This window comes from Chaetodon auriga, chromosome 11 (assembly GCF_051107435.1).
Source record: "Chaetodon auriga isolate fChaAug3 chromosome 11, fChaAug3.hap1, whole genome shotgun sequence".
Classification (NCBI taxonomy): domain Eukaryota; kingdom Metazoa; phylum Chordata; class Actinopteri; order Chaetodontiformes; family Chaetodontidae; genus Chaetodon; species Chaetodon auriga.
Window position 1 is genome coordinate 19954889 of NC_135084.1, and position 20243 is coordinate 19975131.

The window sequence follows — 20243 nt, forward strand, 5'->3', positions numbered from 1 at the left end:
GAACCCTTTCTAGGGGGTAGTCCCAGTGATGACACAAAGAGGGCTTTCAGGCAGGAAAGGCACAGGTGTAATTCAGAGTATTAATTAATGATGCCTGCATCATATTTAGCTTTAGCTTTTATTGTCCAAGCTATCATGGCATACTAGGACACTTGATTAAAACAGAGCCACTGTAAATGTTATGGCAACACTTTTCCTAACAGGAAGTCTTACAGTCTGATATGAAAGTATATATATATAGATAAGTTATACAATGCCATTTGTCTATCTTAGGCCGAAATAATTACGCTAGCTTGATGCACATGTAGTCTAAAAATAGGTGCCACTCAGCTTAACTGTCGACTTACACCTTGGTGGTCTGTGAATTGTTTTGGAAGTCTGTCAATAATGTGGAGTTACTGTTAGCTAAGTCTGAAAGTGGAGCACGCCATATTAGCCAGCTAGTGTTTGTTTCGTTGGAAATGTAACGTTAGCCTTAGCCGAGGAGACTTCACCTACTTCAGCAGGACACGCGTTGGAATCAGTGTGCGCGAGGGGCAACAGGTGGCAGTGACACGGCTTAAATCGCCCCCTCCTCTGGGTAATTTACCGCAACTTAATTTCAGCTACATTGGCAACGATTATAACTCCAGCATTTTGCAAACAGTACGCTCAAAGACACCAGCTGTATCCCAGTGAGTTACTGTACTATGACTAACCGTTTAACGCCTCTCTTTAGCCGTTAGCAAATTTAGCACGGTAAAACGTTAACTTACGTCTCAGCTCCTTTTGATAAGCCGCCAGCTGCTCGGCGTCCTCCTCATCTGAGTCGAACGGTTTCATTGAAGTATAACAGACGTAATATCACGATAAGTTACTAATTAAACATGCTAAGCTAGGCACAGCAACAACAACTACAACCATAATATCGAGCACGTCGCAACGGTCATCGAGTCTCAGCGGCGGTGCGTTCGTTTGAATACACCTGCGTGCCCCGTGTGATCGTTTCCTGCAATTTAGTCTGTATGACCGCCCCGGCGCAAAATCCAGTCAGTATGTACCGCGAACTAAAACGAGGCATCCATCTGCTCGCTGCTTTTACTTCCGTAAACTCAGATAGATGCTGGGAATTGTAGTCCTTATTTGTAGTTACAATAAGTAGTTTCACGTCTGCCACCCTGCGGTGAACGCGGTGTATTGCAATGTCCTGCGCAGGAGAACACTATTCTAAGTGATGCTGAAGTACTTGCACTGCGCAAGATAGTAATCCAAAATATGTACATTAATGTAACGTGCTGAGTCAGGTGGTGTAGACTTTGTGTTAATACGCACTGGCTGAGGAGGGGTTGTTGAGTCAGCTGCAGTCAGGAGGAAAGTGTTCTTGTGGCGTGAGGTCTTGGTCCTGATGTCCTGCAGCCTTCTGCTGGAGGGGACTGTCTCAAAAGGTTTGTGTTCAGGGTGGGAGGGGTTGGGGTCCTGGTCTGGAGGGATGGCAGATTGCAGCCAGCCACTTTCTCTGCAGAGCGAAAGGTACGCTGCAGTCTGCCCTCCTCCTTGGCAGTGGCAGCAGTGTACCAGATGGTGATGGAGGAGGTGGGGATGCACTCAGTGATGGTGGTGTTGAAGTGTACCGTTATTGTCTTTTGGACTTCTTCAGCTGCTGCACAGAGTTCATCTTCTGCTGGGCTTTCTCATCCCCACCAGAGATGAGCCCAGTGAGGGTGATGTCGTCCATGAACTTCAGGGGCTTGACGGACTGATGACTGGACATGCCGCTGTTGGTACACAGGGGGAGGAGCAGAGGGGAAAGGATGTAGCCTTGTGGGGTATTTGGTACCGATGGTCCAGGAGTCAGAGGCATGTTTCCACAGCTTCACCTGCTGTTGACTCGCTCAAATGATTTCACTACCACAGGGTAATGAACTTTATTGTTCATGGGGTTGTGCCTCTGAAAAACTATGTGGGTGTTATTGCAAGACAAGCATGAAAAACATGGCAGTGTGTAACTTAGAGCAATGGTTTTGATATTGAATCAAATGAGGCTTTGTAGGTGAAAGGGTGGCACGTTATGCTAAAACCACTAACCCACTTTTGTGTCAATACTTTTGGTTTGCCACTAAGCCACTAAAGTATAACAGCAAGTTGGTGAGGTGCCAGTGAATACAGGGTTTGTATTTGTCAGACATTGTCAAGTTCTTGTACAGTTGTTTTGTGTTAAAACAAACTTGAATACTGATGCACACTGGGTTAGGGTTACATTAATACCTGGTTTTGAAAAAGAAACAATACTCAGCTCTACCCAACACATTAAAGATCTGCTCTGTTCATATATTAAGGCATTCATAAAAACTGCCTAATGTGTGTCTGATGTGGTTTTTGCATGGGAAAAAAAGTGTAATCACCACATTAAAATCCTTAAACTGACATCTACTCCTTCTCCCTCCTGAAAAAATCCTGAATATATGAATATGCAAATATTTTTCATTTCACAAGTTCAACTGCTGGACACAAGATGTCTCCTACGTCACTGCAAAGTCTGTGTATGTGCACAGGAGGACTCAGGTTCACATCACTGTGTGCTGAATGCTGGACCAGGACTGGCTTCACCACTGTTTGCAATGTCACAAGGCCTGCCTCTTAAAGTCAGATGTTTATGTAGCACAGAAAAAATACACTTTAAGTAATGAATGTGAAAAAAGTGTCAAATTCTGTATGTGAAAACAACTTTCAGTGATGTCCCCTAGTGGTCAAAAATCACACCTACAGCTTTAAGAAATACATTCAAGGCATGAATATACACAAACATGTAATTATTTTACAGTTTTCTGCACAAATGAGTAATTTCGAGCCCTCCTGTTAAACAGATTTGAAAGATAAAATTTTAATGATCCTCATGGGGAAACTGCTGCTGCAACAGAGATCATGATGCAGATGAGAAAATGAGCAATTAGAGAGCTACGACTGCAATATAACCACCAAAAGAGAGAAACAGCTTGAAGAGTACAAAATGAAGTAACGAGCCCTGTAGCTACACGGTTAAAGACTGCGTGGTGTCCCTGTTGTTTGGTGACAATGTGCGTTGCTCTGTGTCATTTTCACTGCTTTTATCATCTCACCTTGGCAGTCCAATGAGTCACCGCAGAGCACCCCCACATGCATACAAAGACTTGCACACAAAGATCGGGATGCTGATAGATGCAGAGCTAGGTGATCGCTTGTGGGTTCACTCAGAGTTCCTTTGAAATCATAAATAGAGTTGTGAAATTCTGGAAATTTCACACGAAGAAGCGGTTCTCATTTTGTTTGACCACAGCCTCCGAATGTGGCATTTTTAAGCAGCATCTCAATAATAAATGCTCTGCAGCACACTGAAATGCAGTGTGTCTGACATAAGGACATTTATTTATCAACTATTACAACCTCCTCTGCAAATGTTTAAACAGATAATGAATGACTGACAATATTGTGTAGCATCTGTATGAGAGTGCATTTCAAGTGTGTGTTTTTAATCTCTTAATTAAATTATTTATAGCAACTTTTTTGCTCTCCATGAAAAACCACAAGATGTGGATAAAAACCCCACGAGAAATCTAGTAAGTGGACCCAAAGTTAAGAATTTCTTTGTCATTAACTATTTCCCAGATCAAGAATCAACGTTCAAGCTCAGCACGTGCCCACAAGTTTGGAGCATAAAACACATTTATCAACCATTTTAAACCAGTTTCAAACAAACCCTACAACACACTTTGAAGATTTCTTCATGCATCTAATTATACACCATTAAATATGATGACAGCTTTGTTATACTGTGTAGTCATTTACTGTTTAAAACCTCTTCAACACTTGAAATGTCCTCACACTGGTTTCTAACTATATCAAAGTGTATTATGCTGTTTATTCAATATTCCTTTATTTGTCCCGCGAGGGGAAATTCCAGAATATATGCTGTGTCTCAATGCTAAAAAAAAGAGAGATATATCACTTTTAATGGAGGCGTAAATAGAGACAAACTGGGGTAAAGTTGCACAAAAGTATCTTAAAATATTCAGTATAAATTAGAGTCATGTTAACAGGCTTAAATGTGAGCGTGAGACTCTTCACTGAGCTACACAGAGCACACAGCGCTCATCACTGGACCCTCTGCAATCTAAATGTGGAAGCTGCATCAAGTTCCTGGCAAAAATGACACAGACTGCGGGGAGTTTCAGATGACATAGCTAAATGATTTTTAGTTGTGTGTGTCAGAGAGAGAGAGATACTGTTCACTGGAAGGCTGTATCTCAGATCTGTGTTAGCTGCTGCTTACAAAAGGGTCGCACAAAGGTAACCATGGATACGCCCTCTTCCTATTGCACAATAACAGATAACTTCCTGTCGAATGAGCCTCGACTGTACTTTTGATTTTTGCGACACCGAAGTTTTCAACAGAGGAGGCAGTGAGTCAGGCTGTGGAGGGCTCATTCATAAATAACAGACACTGTCTTGTGATCTAGATTTGACATTTTCATTCACAGTTTATTGTGACAGCTTAAACACAGACTTTGGGTCGTGTGGATTTAAAATCAGCTGGTTCAATTGTTGTGTAAATCCGAGTGTCTTTTTGTACTGAAAACCTTTTGAAAAGTTGTTTCTTTCAGTCTTCAGACCTCCAGGGGCCCCAGAAGCTCCAGTCCTTGCATGTTTGTGGGTTTGGGTCATTTTATTAATGTAATCTTGTTTAAGCTGCACTAAGAGAGAGTGGAAACAAGCTGAAACACACAACACTGAAATATTATCAGCTTTATATGGTAAATGTGCAAACAAACTATTGCTTATTTAGTCTAACAGCACCTCTGTTTTGCTCTTAAACAACTCCTGAGGAACTCTTTAGCTGCTAAACGCTGCACTATGCTCAAGTTGCTAACAGCTGTTGCTTGCTTGACAGCTGTTTGATGCTGTGCAGGGAGTATAACACTGCGGTAGCTTTTGCAGCCACCTGCTGTAAACAATGCTGACGGGGGCAGTGAGAACTAAAACTGTAAAGCAGCGGGCCATAAAATCGAAACAGTGAGCTCAAAGAAGCTAAAACGTTCTGCAGAGCTGAGGAAACCTGCAGAGTCGGGTGAAAACTCCATGCATTCGTCACTGCGATGGACACCTTTCACACTGCATCCATTGTTTGTTTAAAAATGCAGATAAAGTAGCTTTAAGGATGTTGTGTCCACAGGTGCATATTCATAAAGCTGTGTTCAATCAAAATGACCACAAACTAACTAATGCACAGAAACTTTGGGGCCCGGTAGTATTGCCCCAGTATACAGTGTGAGTACTGGATGGCACATAGACAATGCACAGATGGTTTGTGTTGTGGGGTCAGTGGGGGCCCTGTTATTGTAAAACTGGAGGCTTATTTTTACATTTTGGTATCACTACTTAAACACACACATGACTGATTAGAAGCCCACTAGAGATTTCTGGCACAACCGACACACCTACTTGCAAGGTGCAAAGAGAAAGTAAATAGTCTGAAGAGGTGAAAACTCAAGCAACACGGGCAGCAACTTTATTTAGATTAACTATTAAAAGAACAATAAAGTTATTCTACATACAACAAATCAGTCCAAATGATTCTGAGCAAACTGAATTTAAGACTTTCAAAAGAAACACATTACTGATGTTTCTGTTTTGTCAGATTTAATGCGTTAGTCAGCATCAGTTTGACTCTTTTATACATAATCTTGCACAGAATTGCTATTTTGTTATATTAACAGAGATCAGAGCAGATATTCGTATTAATGTCTTTATACTCGTTTCAACCGCTTCAGTCGACGCATGTGTTCTTGCTCACGCAGCTCTGTACTTGTCATCTGAATGGAAAGTATGTCTGGTGTGTTGCTGTGTGCGTGACAGCTGTCAGCATCACTCAACATCAGATTTTTGGTAATGACAACAGGCACTTTAGCCGTGCACCTCCATTTCATTTCAGGTCTTATCTTGTAACTACCATGTTTGCCTCACGTAATTATTTTTATAGACTCTGCACGGGAAGGCTTACCGCACCACATCAGTGAGACGCTCACACGTCAATTGAAACAGCGCTCGTCTGCAAAGGAACAGTTATACAGAGGAGTGTTTGCATGCTGGGGTATTTCCAGGAAACCACATCAGCTTACCAATCTGACTGTGGTATGAGCTGTAGGATGATGATGAGAAAGCCCACGCACAACCCTGAAGCCCCACACTTGTTAAATGTCACCTCTGCCCTGCCATGTATAATTATTACCAATTCCCCACCTGTCACTGCCACATCTCCCCTCACTCCAAACTCCCCCCTCCCACTGCATGATCCACTCCTCCTGAGCAAGCTGTGCTTTTCTATGTGAGGATGGGGGTTCCCATATATTTTTTTAAAAGCATAACGCCCCAACATAAGCCTGGAAAGAACTGAAGAGTGACAAAAAAAAAAAAGCACCGAAGAAAAAAAAACCTCATCATTTGAACTTTTTTTTTTGTATGGAAATGTGTAACAATGAGAAAAGAAATAAGAACAACGGAGGCGGCGAGAAGAAAAAGAGAAAACGAGCTAACCCAGTTAAGCATAGGAAAATGGTGCACTATGCCACATCTAAACTAGGCCTCAGTGATCAGTTATCTGATGACTTTTGCAGCACCCACTGTACTTCCTACACTGGAGATGGATTTGGTGCCAATAGTGAGCAGATGCTTTTCAGCAGAAAACTGCATTAGGCAACACACAGCGCAGAAGAGAGAGATGTTGTAATAAGAGTGCAATGTTGAAATCTCAAAGAGCACGCGCAAGCATACTGTATGTGCAAGTGTTTGTAGGGAAGCACACATGGCTGTGTTGCATACACATATTCTGTGATACACACACACATTTTTCTCTCCCTTCTAACCATCCACACACACACACAATCATGCACACAAACCAGTGAGGACCAAGAACCACATTAGACAGATTTCAGATTTCTTAATAAAAATAATTCATTTCAGGACGACATATAAATAATTATTGAATCACACAATACAGATATCTTGATATGAATAAATACTTAACAAATAAAACAGGCTTTTTTTCATACAATACCCTATTGTCGAAAGGTCACACAAAGAAACTTCCACACAGTTTGCATGTTTTGTTACACCTTCTGCTCTTAAGCGGATGCTCTTCCTACTGTTGGAATGTCCCTAAGCGAGTCGGAGTACCATTCTTAAATGCCTCAGCAGCTTAGACAAGTCATGTGCAACTTATGTGATCTCCTCCCAGTCGAACTCAGTCAAAGCCCCGAAAGCTTGTTAAGGGGCCCCGATGAGCTGACCACTAATTGGCCTTTAATTGATTAAGGTTTGTCTAGAGGTGATTAAAGCACACAGAGATCTACGTACAGGCCGTCAACACGTGGGCTGGCCCGACAGCTTTAGATACAGTTGAATGAAAAGGCAGACCAAGAGCCTGTTTGTCTATGCTTTTCTAACTAGAGCCACAGATGGACACCTGCCGAGAGCGGTGGAGCTCTTCAGATGAAGTAGGAGGGGGAAAACTGTTCCAGTCGATGTCATATTTGAGTTCCTTTAATAAATGTTTTACACTTGAGGTCATCTCTGTAGATGAACACTTCTTTGTATTTACGAAAAGATAGCGGCCATGTGGGGATTTTCAGCGTGAGAGGGCTTGATAAGCTCTCGTCTGTGGTTGCGCAAGATCTGAGATGCCTATCTGTGGCTAGTTAGTTTAGTATGATCCAGGCTGGCCATTTTTAAGGAGGTAACAACAACTGTTTGGCGATTGATGGCACATGTATTTTTTTTTTTTTTTTTTTTGGCAGAAACAAAACCAAATATATCAAAATACATTAAAAAATCCCAAAACAAATAAAAAAAATAAACAGGAATGTCAGTTTTGCGTATTCCAGACGCACACAAGCGTGCGTTTTGTCTGTGTGTGTGTGTGTGTGTGTGTGAGTGCGTGTGTGTGTTGGACATGAGGCATCGGGTTGGAAGGTCCTACAATATGGACCAAGATCCATATTCACAAAAGCATTTTATAGGTGGGAGCACTGATCCAGGATCACTGATCAGGCCCCTCTGGTCCATAAAATTTCAATCACTACTTAAAGGCAAAACTTATCGAGGATCAGCCCCAATACTGTGCTGTTGTAGCAGCAGCACAAAACACATTCAGATAAACAAGATTAGCCAAAGCAGGCAATGGGATTGCTCTCTGAAGTTTTGAATTGTCGCCTTGGCACATCCAGTGGGGTGGAGCAGAGAGGAATGCATTTCTCTACGGGTTTGTTTACCTACACATCACCTCAGGCTGGGGTGGGGCACATACAATCTCACAGAGCTGTGTTTGCATGTGCATGTGTGTGCATATGTGTGTACGCGGTGGTGAGGTGGATCATCATCCAGACTTCACTCGCCATTATGTTCTCAGCTCTCTCTGTAGTCGGCAATCCCCTTCTGACAGAACTGGAGCTACGACGTTTGTGTGCGCATGATGTGTAGGTATGTGTTATGCATTTCTAGGTGCTTCAGTGGTCAGTAAACAGGAAAACAACGTCCAAGGCAACAGATCTGTTTTGGAGGAGAAGAGGGGAAATAAGAGGAAGGACAGGAGGAATAGAAAGAGAATGAGTCCTGTCTCTACTGTCTTCTCTGCCTTCTGTCCGCTGACACCGCCAGCATGTTGGCTACAATGGAGAGGCTTGTATTTCTGTACATGTAGCACCAGAACTAGCAGGGGCCTGCCCTGTCTGTCTTGCACTGTTGAGACACATGGTCTGTTCTTACTTTCCATATGCAGCGATTCAGAATGTTGACTTCATATAACAGATTATTAACAACGCTGAGGTTAATCTGCCCCAAAACATGAACTAACACTGCTATTGATTGGCGAATGAAAGGAAATTCGTTCTTGATTATTTTTACAATATTGATTACGCGAGCTTTTCTTGGCAAGTCTATTTTAGCAGGACACGCAAGTGTTTTTGGAGAACTAAGCCAAACACTGGTGGATAGCGTTTCATTTTGTTTCAAGCACTTCACTAGTTTAGTTTTGGCCCAGTGTGGCTCACTTCTGCTTACAACTTCCACAGATTCGTTGCTGTGCTTCCCCAACTACTGTGTCCCTCACTCTACAGAGCAAATGCTAGACAGACAGGCAGACAGATACACAGATGGGTTAAGACAGATAGACAGACAGACTGGGGGGTTGGGGGTATAAATCCTTGGCTGTGGTCTAGAAAGCAATGTCAGATGCTTCTTGTTATGTCAACATACAATCATTTTGTCCGGCACGATTCACTACGTACCTCTAAATACATATTGTACACAAGAGTTAAGTCAGTTGCTCTGACATGTAGCCAAACCTCTCAACGTGTAAGTGCACAGGGCACATCAGATGATAATAATTGCACAAAGAGGTATTCTGTAGGCCATGTCTACTGCGAACGCACACGCACGCATTCACACACATACACGCGCATTCACACATACACACTCACCCCCTGCCCCCCCAACCACCCCCACATACACACACTCTCTCTTCACATTCTACGTGGGGGGCTTGATTTTCAGGCCATAAGGTTACTAGTTAGTCACTAGCTAGTTAGTTAGTTGGTTAGTTAGTATCAGAGGTGCATTGACTGGCATGGGGCGCCCACAGCAGGGCAGCGGCTCTAGCGTGCAAGCGATGTCTCGTCATCGTCGTTGCGTGCATGGGTGCGAATGTGGTCAGCCGCGGTAAATCTGTTTGAAGTGGTCACACTCATTGCAGTAGCCCTGTTTCTCTTGGTTGGCGTAGTGGTCGCAGCCCTGCGTCCGGCACCGCTGCTTGGACTTTTCCTTGGGCGCCTGCGCCCGCCTGCCCGCCTCTCTGCCCTGGCCACGCGTGTGGCACTCTGGGCAGAGGTCTGTGCAACCCGGGGACACATTACTGCAGCCACTCCGCCGGCACTGGGTCTGGGTCTGGGTCTGGGATTGCTGCGAAGATCTAGGTTTGACTGCTCGGTCACGCTTTTTGTACAGAGGAAGGGGGGGGGGCAAAGAGAGAGAAGAGAAAGGTCAATGGGCAACTGGAAGGCAACTGTGGACCAGAAGGATATTGCAAGAGGAAGATAAGCAGTGAGAATCACAGAAAAAGCGAGACAAAGGAAGAACACAGCCGACAGATGACAAAGGTGGAAGGAGGAGTTCAGAATGGACGGCAGACAGACACTTACCATGACCAGAGGAGGGGAGTGTGGTGTGCGATGTGCCACTTGGTTGAGCCGTGCACTTTGCTCTTTGACGTAGCACTTGTCGCAGTAGCCCTCCAGCATTGCCTTGCCAACAGCACCACACCCAGGCCCACGACACCGCGAGGCGTTTTGGAAGCCTGCCTCCAAACCATGCCGGCTCTGGACCGGGGCGGGGGGAGGGGTCAGGTCTGGAATAGACAGCGGCCATGTAATATAACGGTATATGTAACGGTGATGTCTCATATAATTTGACATTTGAGTGAAAAAAACAGAAAATATACATAACGTTAACTCCTGCAAAACAAACTGATTAAGACTTTTTATTCTAAAGGCCTTGATAAGACATTCTCTGTGTCTGAAAACCTGTGACATGATAGAAGTGTTCCAGTTTAGTTTAAGGACTTACGGTGGTTGGTCTGATAGTCTACGTAGCAAATAGTGCAGAAACCCAACTTCTCTGGCGTCCCAAAGAACTGGCAGCCAGACCTTTTACAAGGGCGGGCCAGCGGCGCTTGCCAGGCTGAGGTGTGCCCTGGGGTTAGGGTGAGGCACGGCCGCTCAGCGTCCCTGGCCTGGCTCCAAGCTGAAGATGATGCCTCAGTCCTGGGGTTGTTCTGCTGTGGCTCTCCCCTCTCTGGAGCCTGTTGTCTCTGCATGCAGGGAGGACACAGGCCATTGAATATCCTGAACGCCTCCTGTCTGCACATGCTGCAGCGCTCTGTCTCTGTCTCACAGCCTCCCCACTGGGTCCAGCCGGAGCCCTGGGCCGGGTGGGGGACTGTAGGCCCCCCATTGGGACCTGGGAGTCCTGTAGCAGCTGTTCCAGCTCCAGGGGGTCCGTGGTTCTGCCTGGAGTTGAAGCAGCGCTCACAAAGTCCATCATGCTCCACGCTAAGGGTGAAGAGGCAGCCGGGTGTCTTGCACTTCATGGCATGAGTTTCACTGTACAGGCTGAGGCTGGGAGCGGTGGGTGGGGCTGAACGGGGGCTCGATAACACCACCCCTCTCCCAGAAGAAGAGGATGGGGGGCTGCTGCTTCGGGCTCCCCTGGAGCTCACCTCAGTCTCTGATCCCCCTATCACTCCTACCCCACCTTGTACCCCTCCTCCCTTGGTCTGCACAACCCCTTCTATCCTCGCTCCTCCACCTGTAGTGGCCTGTCGCTTCTCAAAGCATTCATGGCAATGAGGCTGCGTGTCTACAGAGACATAAAAGGTGCATCGTGGTGTGGCACAGCGGATCTCGATGAGGGAGAGCTGGGAGACGGAGAAGGGCGGGGGGCGCTGCGGCTGGGCGGCCCATGCCTGCTCCTTGTCCTCTTGCCAGCGCTGGTACTCATGGTTGACAAGTTGCAGGTAGTCCTCCATCAGGTTCATGTCTTCAGGAAGGTTGCCCTCATCCAGCCTTGGGTCAGAGACACACAATGTGGTTCTTTACTTTTTCAGTTAAAAATAAAGTCAATAAAGCTGCTGTCATTAATGTGTTTCCATAAGTTAAACCAACTGTATTACAAAATCGGTGATTACAAACCAAAATATAAACCTCATTATTACTGAGGTGCAATATGCAAAACTGCATTTAACATCATGTCCAGGATCTACATCCAGAAAACCAATCGTTGGCTTTTTCTCTGCCATTTTTAGGGGACAGAGCTCATCATCTGTAGGTACCGTGCAGCATTGACGATCCGTGTGGCGTCGTAGCCCAGGCCTATGACGGGGATCTCTATCAGTAGCAGGTAGTCTTTGAGAAGCCTCTCTTTCTGCTGCTGTTCTTTCTCCATCAGGAAGTGAACCTTCAGCTCCTCAAAGCCACCCCGGCCCGGGTTGATCAGTGGCACTGCTCGGATCTCTGGAAAATTCACAGACATAGAAATAAAAACGTGAACGACTTCATATCAGGCCTTTGTCGTCTCAGCTACATAACACCTGTTTCCTACCTGGACCGCTGTCTTTGATGGTGATGAGGGGTGCAAAGTGCTGGGAGTCGTAGCCGAGCACTATCGGGTATTTGTAGCACTCGGTGGGCGGCCAGTGTAGAGGCAGATAAATCCCACCCACATTCAGAGGAGAGATGGAGGATCCAGATTTCATACTCCTGACCACCTGGTCTGTTGAAAGAACAGTGATTAAAGAGACTTATAAAAAGAACTCTCCAAGAACAACTGAATATCTTTTCAGGAAATGTTTTCTGAGACTCATTGTTGGCATGTTTCTGAATGAAATTCAACTTCTAGAAGTAATTTGGGGATTTTGATTAGTAATGCTAGCAATGCTAATCACTTAAGCATTGCAGTGCAAGAAACTTTTGATTAAGTCAGGAGTGCCTGGCAAGAGTAACAAAGACCTTTCAAGCATCTTGTCACCCCTTTGAAATTGGTATTTTCTTATGTTGTAATGGAATGACATCCTTGAAAACTCAAATATAGTTTAAAACAAGTTGCTGCACATCTCCACTGTACAGCTAACCAAAGGAGATGGGAGCTGATACAGTGAAATCAAACACTATGAAGACTTCTAATGGCAAAATATTGACGCATGCAGTAGAGAAGGTACCTTATCATCTCTCTCACTGGAAGACATGTTGACACAAGACCAGTGACTCTTTGATGGCTAACAGGGACCACTAAACAGACCCTGAGATAATAAAAAAGCCAGTACCTGCGATGACGATGATGGGTCTGCGGAGAATGTTGGAGAGGATGAAGATGTGGATGTCCTCCAGAGAGTCAAACTGGAGGCCGTTGCTACTGGAGACCGGAGACGCCATCTTCACTATCTTTTCCCACTCTTCCTCCCAGTTCTGGGATGGCACAAACACAAAGAGTTGGGATGTAAACTTCTGCAGTTATTTTGTAAGTATTTTGTAGGTAGGAAAACAAGGAGAAGGATGTGTGCACGTGCTCTGGCTTGAACTACTCAATAAAAACAAAAGAAATTTACAATTGCAGGTTGCACACAAGGATGCAAAACAGTCTCACTGTAACTCAATAAGCAATAATCTTAACGCTCATACCATGGTGGTGTATCGGAGTCCGGTCTGGGTGAACTCCTGGGACTGGAGCAGCTCTGCCTGGAAGCGAGCTCTAAAGACGCCAGTGTCCGTCTCTTTCAAAACACCGTGGAGGGCTTTCCGAAGCACCAGGTCTGTGTCCTGAACGCCCAGCATGTACTGAGAGGCCGCGTGGAGCAAACAGTTCCCATCTCCTATAAACGCACGCAGAAGAGGTAGAGAGTACGATTTTAGTACTACGGGTAGTTGGTTTTGTACACAGGACAGAAACTTGTACAATTGCACAGGGGAACATGCTCACGCACATGCAAATACAGCACACAGCACACACAACAGACAATTGCAGTGTGCACACAGAGAAGCGTAACAAAAGTCTGGGGATTTCCAGGCCATCGGGCCGGTTGTCGCACTATCTGGTGTCTAGACTATTATGTGACCCTCACATGCCTAAAAGTGCGCACACACTACAGACAAAGCTCGGCTTTTACGCAGCTGGCCTGAGAAAAACAGCACTTAAATTTACCTGACAGACATTTTTGAAAAACCAAATGTCGCTCGTTTTCTTCTCTAATCTGCCTGGAAACACTCAAAACATATGCTGTCTTGTTTCGCGTCAAAGAGACTACTTCCTCTTTGTTCTATTAACCATCCGAAGAGATAAAGTTGGCTTCTCAAAAGCCTTTTTTTTTTTTTTTTTGCATGTGTGAGCAACTGAAAACCTTGGAATTTTATTTAGTCTCCTATAGCAGCGCTGGGTCTTTTTCTCATTGTGAAACAGGAGAGCCCATGTTTGTCAATGCGTGTAGCAATGAAAAACCCTGTTGCCACACTAAACACAGGAATTTCCCTGCGCTAACTTCTGCCTTTTGTGCGTGTGTGTGTTCCCCTCCTATGATCCCAACTCATCAGTGCTACTCAGCTGGTCCTGGACTTTCCACAGGGGTGTGGCTTGGACAGGATGGAATGTTATCTTTTTAACTACTGCTATCAACACCCGATGAAGGCTGTGATTAATGAGCACTGAGATAACATGTGCACTCGCTCTGTAGTGTGTGCGCTCTGTTTACCTGGCAGTAGTTCACACACTCACCTGAAGCATGCACATAGTGCTCTGTATAAAGCTACTGCATTAAAATTGAAATTTTCAGACCAAGACAATCCGATTTCCAAGAGTTGTTCACAACCTCTGCACAGGAAACATCACCTAAAACACAGCTACGAAAAGGTTAGCTTAGAAAAATCCTGAAATGAGTTTAGCCTGGGGTAAGTGTCAGCCATGGGCCAACCTGTGATCAGATATCTCAAAATAGCATCATCAGTGGTGCGAGATGACTGTAATGTGAGATACAGTTTTCATTCAACTGAAGGAACAATCCCACTGTACTCTGAGAAAAAGACACATCCACTTCTATTTCAGACCAGCTAGCTGTTGTTGCATTTCGGCGCTCTTGCATCACTCTCAACAAAAACATAAAATGCACAGCTCTCTAGTGAGAAAAGGCATCCTCAACAGAGACACATGCACAGGCATACAAGAATAGGCACAAACGCCCAAACATGCATGTATAATCAGTTCCTCTTGTGCTCAGAAACACACAGACTTTTGACCCTGAATAGAGCTGCCTGCCGACTAAAGATGAAAGACGGTCTGCTGGTCCCATCTGTCTAAATATAGACACTTCCTCTGTGACAAGCTGGGACACTTCCTGAAAACACACCAGTGTAGGACCAGGCTTAATCCTCATCTGGTTCCCATCCAGGTGACACTTACCACAAGTTTGCAATGTTGTGCTTTCCAGTGAGGTTTTAGGATTGTGTCACACATCATCCACTATCCCACTCTTTGTCCACAAGGCATCTAGTGAGACTAGCCAACAAAACACGTCCTGGCCATGACTATTTCTGTGATATCACACCGTTGTATGTTTTTAATCAAATAATATGGCTGCCACATTAAATGACAAACCTGAAATCTGCACTAACAAGGCAAGAACACTGTGGCAGTGTGTGCGTGTGTCCTCTCTGCTGCTACAGTATGTAGAGTCAGTGTATTCCAGCCGAACAAATCCTGCCTGTTGGGGACACATGACAGACATGGGATGCTGTTTGGGAAAAACCCTTGGATGCGTCCTAGACATTCAGGACAGAAGACACAGTGAATTTCAATAACTCATTTCTTCTGCTGGGTGGAAAAGTTGCACAAAACTGAAAAAGGGTTATCTTGACTGCGGGGAGTGGACGTTTTATGAAGCCGTGTTGCTTTCATGATGGTCCGTTCTATTTCTGCCAGCCTGGGAGTGAAGTTGGGTTTTGGGAAGATCGAGATTCGTTCAGAGGTTTTAGTCTTTTGTAAAACCACATAGATGACCTGAGGGAAAGACTTTGGGCTAATGGGTAAATTTATATCCCAGACAATGTGGAGACTGATCTTATAACAGTGTTATGACTTCGAGAAGCTTGATTAATCTGACCCGCTCTGACTGGACGCTCATTGACGGACTTTTGCTCTCTCACGTTCCCTCTCTGTATGTGTGTCTGCTGAGCTCCAGTGACTCAGCAGCAGTCAGTCAGTCCTCCGTGTGTGCGTGTGTGTGTGTGTGTGTGCTCGCGTGCGTGCGTGCGTGCGTGTTGTCCGTCCTCTGCTCAAAGTCACGTCTGGGTCCTTCAGAGTTAGACGCTCCGGCGCTAAATTCTGTCTCATCTTTATGACATCATCTTCGCAAGACAGGAAATTCCAGGCAGGTTGCTGTCAGCAGAAGTCAGACGAGCTTGTCATCCATTCAGGGGTCTTTCTGAAGAGGAACCGTGCGCTGATGAGAGTTCCAGTAACTACTTTAGTCATTACTAACTTCAGAATTGCCATGGGGCCGTCACAAAGAGTTTCAGTACTGAAAAATAAGCATGAGGACAGAGCACACAATGAATCCGGCCAGTTCCTCATCCATCCGGTAAATGCTCAAAGTTAAGTTCAACACAGGAATTTTTCTCTGTTGAGTGTTAATTGCTTCCTATGAGAAAGAAAGACACTGTTTCCTCTGGAAACTCACATGTTTAAGACAAACTTGTAACCCAGCTTGATTTCCGCTTCCTTCTTCTGTTGTGAATGTCATGGCTGATGTTTCCCTTCAAACGTTGTTTTTTCCCCTCGTGTAAAAATAGAGTCTGATGTACACACCAGATGTGTTGACGTTATTACAATATAGATTAAAAAAGGCCAGCAGACGACAGCGACACAGTTAGAGTTGGTCACATTTGATTTAACGAGGCCTGGTGAGCTGTGAGACGTCTGACTGTCACTAAGGCAGCATGATAAACCTACGTCAGGCAGTCGGGCAGGCAGGTGGGGAAGTTAAAATCATTTGAGATGTTTTAAGATCCACTGACATTCACACTACTCACACACACCTACACAGAAACAGAGGGGACATACCCCTCAGGTTGCAAATGAAAAACTGTGGAAATAGTCGAGTCTGAAACATCATCGACAGTAAATAACAGTACTGCATGTGACGGCAGAGAAATTCCCAGTACACAGCTATGATCAGAAGTAATCGGGCCCAAGTCTGAATGTTTGCCTACTCTGGGATGTTCCCGTGTTACGACATCCACGTAACAGAAAACATGACTTAGCACCGGGCTGACTGAACTCAAACGCTTCAGCTCGGCACAGCAAAACCAAAGGGGGCTGCTAAATGAGTGTATGTGAAAGTGTAAACTGTGTCCCTCCATTGTTGTCACTTACAGTAACCCTGCTTGTGAGTAATGCCATCTCAGAATTTACATATCAAATAGGCCTGACTCATACACACGCACCTCCTCGATCACAGAAAATGAAACAAAAGCAAAACACATCCTCCGCCCTGAGCAATGGAGATCGCTACAGTTCCTGAAATCAAGGAACAAAAGTTTGACATCAGCTCTGCGACCCATCGTAGAATCGTTCCTGTGGTTGAGCCTCAGATCAAATTCCACCAGAACGTCCCACTCCAACAGAGTTCACCCACACTGATCCACAACCACACACACACTACTAAACCACAAACTTATGCAGTAAAACATCCAAAAAACCTCACTAAAGTGCTCCAAACTTCATGAAGCTTCATCCACAAGTAGGAAAATCACAGGAAGCTGCTTTACTGAAGACCCAGTTCCTAAACATCAGCAAAATCCCTCTTACCATTGGTACGTAAGGGCACCATCTTCTTCACCTCCCGACACCAGTTCAGCTTCTTCTCCTGCTCCAATGAGGCCTGCATGGCTCGGTCCAGGATGGCGGCCTGCACCACCTCCCTGAAGGCCTGCGGGAAGTGGTTCATGGCGATCATCTCCAGCGTGTAACGGTGCATACCCCGCAGGTGGTGCATCAGGCCGCCGCTGGCAGCCGGCTTCACCACGTCGTTGGGCACTCGCTGACGGATCTTCACCGCCTTCAGCAGGTTGGAGACAAACAGGAATTTGGGGAGGAAGTTCTGACCCTGCGACATGGCGGATGTGTGGCCAGGTGGATGGACGGAGGGGAGGAAGAGGAACGAGGAGGAGGAGGAGGAGGAGGAGGCGCCAACCGCCGCTGTCCGAACAACGTGGAAACTGCATGGAGAGGAGTGGATGTGTTATTTCAGAGCAGCATACAGTAGAAAATAACAGTATACACGGGTGGGAAATTTTCAGTGGAGATTCCCCTTCCTTATTAATTGAGACTCAAGACACAACTTAATTTACAGTTTGTTCGGGAAACCACCCAACACACAGGATCAGTGCGCTGTGAAAGCCGTCTGGTGATTTTTCACTGGAGATTCTGGTGGGCCAAATGGAATAAAGCACACAAAGAGCCCTTTGTTTTCTTGTTTGTTCTTTTAATTCTCCTTTTCGTCTTGACGGTTCGTAAGTTTCCCCAAACAGGGCGTCCCAGTGTCCCACTGAGCTCGAAGCCCTCCAACAATAAACGGGTGTTTTCCAGACTCGAACTGAAGGCCACCCAGGGCTTCCCAAGGCTGCTGGGAAGGTCACACCGAGCGCCCCGAGGCCTCCTCCCTCGCCAACACCTTTCTCCAGTGGTCGGCCTGCATCTGAGTCTGCCCAAAACACGCAGTCAGGTGAGGAATCGTCTGAGAATTTTCCATCCCTGTGCCAGTATCGTGCTGAAGTTCCAGATAGCAAAATGAGTCAACAACCTGCAACCTAAAGTTTGCAAACTTGCATGACTTCAGTTAGGAAATTTCATTGTGAAGGATAACTAAACAAAGCAAAGAATGTAGACACAAACATCTGATGCTAACTTTCACTGCTTGACAGTTTTCACACTCACCTCTATACTCTGGCTGCTGCTTTAAAGTACTCGTTGAGGCATTAAAGGACCATTTCACCCAAAACGAAGAGGGTGTCAGCACACACGGAGTTCACAGGAAGTAGAAAGTGGCGGTCAGCAAGTAGGGCCTGGAGTTTCTGCTGACTTTTTAACTCCCGACAACAGGCGCTCAGCAGCTGCCAGTCGGTGGTTCCTGCTCCACACCGCGAAAACACGCCGCACACTCCGCCCGCGTAGTGGCCCCTGTGCCTTTACTACCCAAACAGCGGCAGGTGCAACAACAGGCTAGGCCATGCTAAAGGGCTAGTCGCTCACGCGAGGGACCAGACAACAGGCAGCCGGGGTGTCAGTGGGCATGTTGACACGAATCATTAGTCGCCGTTTGGTGTGCTGGCACCGCTGGCGGACTTTTCGTGCAGGCAGACAGCGGCACAGCGGTGGACGCTGCGGTTTAGGATGACTGGCTACACAAAAACACAATAACAGGAGACTTTGCTGACGTTAAAGGCTTACGTAATTCCAATGACAACTACCTTTGAAACAATGTAGCCTTCCACCGCGTCTCGCGCCGCGGGTATCGACACGGCGAAGCGGCGCTGATGCTACATTCGGCTGTTTTAAATGCCCCGTTAGCCGCTTGAGGGTGACGTCTTTGTAAACAATGGCTGTCAAAGCCACTGTCGTGAGCAGGCTTCAAGCTTCCTCCATGTCCCCAGAAACACGACCATACATTACTCAAGGCCCGAACGTGACGTGCCCGCCAGGTCTCACCCCCGCTTGGTGAGAAATGGTTGTCCACATGGGGAGGCATGGGGAGGGAGGACGGCTGTCTTACCTGTGTTATATGTCGGGGTAATAACAAAGCCCTCCCGGATGCTCAGGCTAGTCCTCTCTCAGCCACTTCACTCAGCCTCACCGCAGCGGTCCTCGGCGCCATTCAACCTTCTCTTTCCTTCAGTATCAGATCTATTTTGGAGCCCTCGCAGCCTGCGAAGCCTTTCAAAAGAGTACACACGTCCGCTACAGATAGTTTTTAAAAATCCCAAGTCAAGGGGATTTCCACACAGGGACTTTCCGTCCACCCATTTTCCTTTCTCTCTCTCTCTCTCTCTCTCTCTCTCTCTCTCTCTCTCTCTCTCTCTCTCTCTCTCTCTCTCTCTCTCACAACCTGTGCGCTTGCAGCTCGCCGCCGCCAGGGGGCTCTCCATCTGTCTGACTCAATACTGAAAAGCATATCCCACCTACTGTGCACAAAGGAGCGTCACTGAGGGAGACAGACAGGTCGCGTCATACTCTATTTCATGAGACAGCCTTAGAAATAAATCATTATCCCGCGATGAGTCCAGCCTCGGCAAATGAGTCAAGAGAGCGAAAGAAAAACTCATCACTTGATGATAAACAGGCTTTGACCCGCTGACTGAATGTATGCATGCGTGCATTTATTTGTGTATTTATGTATGAGTGGAGGGATGGTGCGATGCAGTTTTGACTGTTAAGGAATTGTGTCAGTGGTTGTGAAGAAGACTCTCCGCTGCTCAGAGGGATTTGATGTCTTGCTCAAGGACACTTGGGAAGCAGGTGTGAGCTCTCTGTTGGCTGGATGCATGGGTGCAAGATTCATTCAAATAATCTGCTTCTCCCACTCTCTTTCTGTCAATAGTTTGGTAGTAAGGCAATTATGTTATAGTGCACAGCCCACATGGACT

The 20243-nt window shown here is 45.8% G+C and overlaps 2 protein-coding genes across 2 annotated transcripts in view; both read right to left on the reverse strand.

The window, feature by feature from the left end:
• The window catches only part of sdccag8 (SHH signaling and ciliogenesis regulator sdccag8), a 45238-nt gene extending 44278 nt beyond the window's left edge, over nucleotides 1–960 (reverse strand). Inside the window, exon 1 of the mRNA XM_076743235.1 lies at nucleotides 756–960. Within this exon, the coding sequence (XP_076599350.1) occupies nucleotides 756–822 (67 nt within the window). The 5' untranslated portion in view covers nucleotides 823–960. The remainder of the gene's footprint in view (nucleotides 1–755) is intronic.
• Nucleotides 961–6941: 5981 nt separating this feature from the next.
• Nucleotides 6942–19660, reverse strand: tnfaip3 (tumor necrosis factor, alpha-induced protein 3). Its single transcript, XM_076743168.1, has 9 exons — nucleotides 19373–19660; nucleotides 17410–17819; nucleotides 13236–13426; nucleotides 12881–13022; nucleotides 12160–12330; nucleotides 11891–12071; nucleotides 10627–11624; nucleotides 10203–10408; nucleotides 6942–9996 (listed from the first exon to the last, which is right to left on the reverse strand). The coding sequence occupies exons 2-9, from the start codon at nucleotides 17714–17716 to the stop codon at nucleotides 9715–9717; spliced, it is 2478 nt and encodes an 825-aa protein (XP_076599283.1). The 5' UTR covers nucleotides 17717–17819; nucleotides 19373–19660; the 3' UTR covers nucleotides 6942–9714.
• Between the last annotated feature and the right edge of the window lie 583 nt (nucleotides 19661–20243).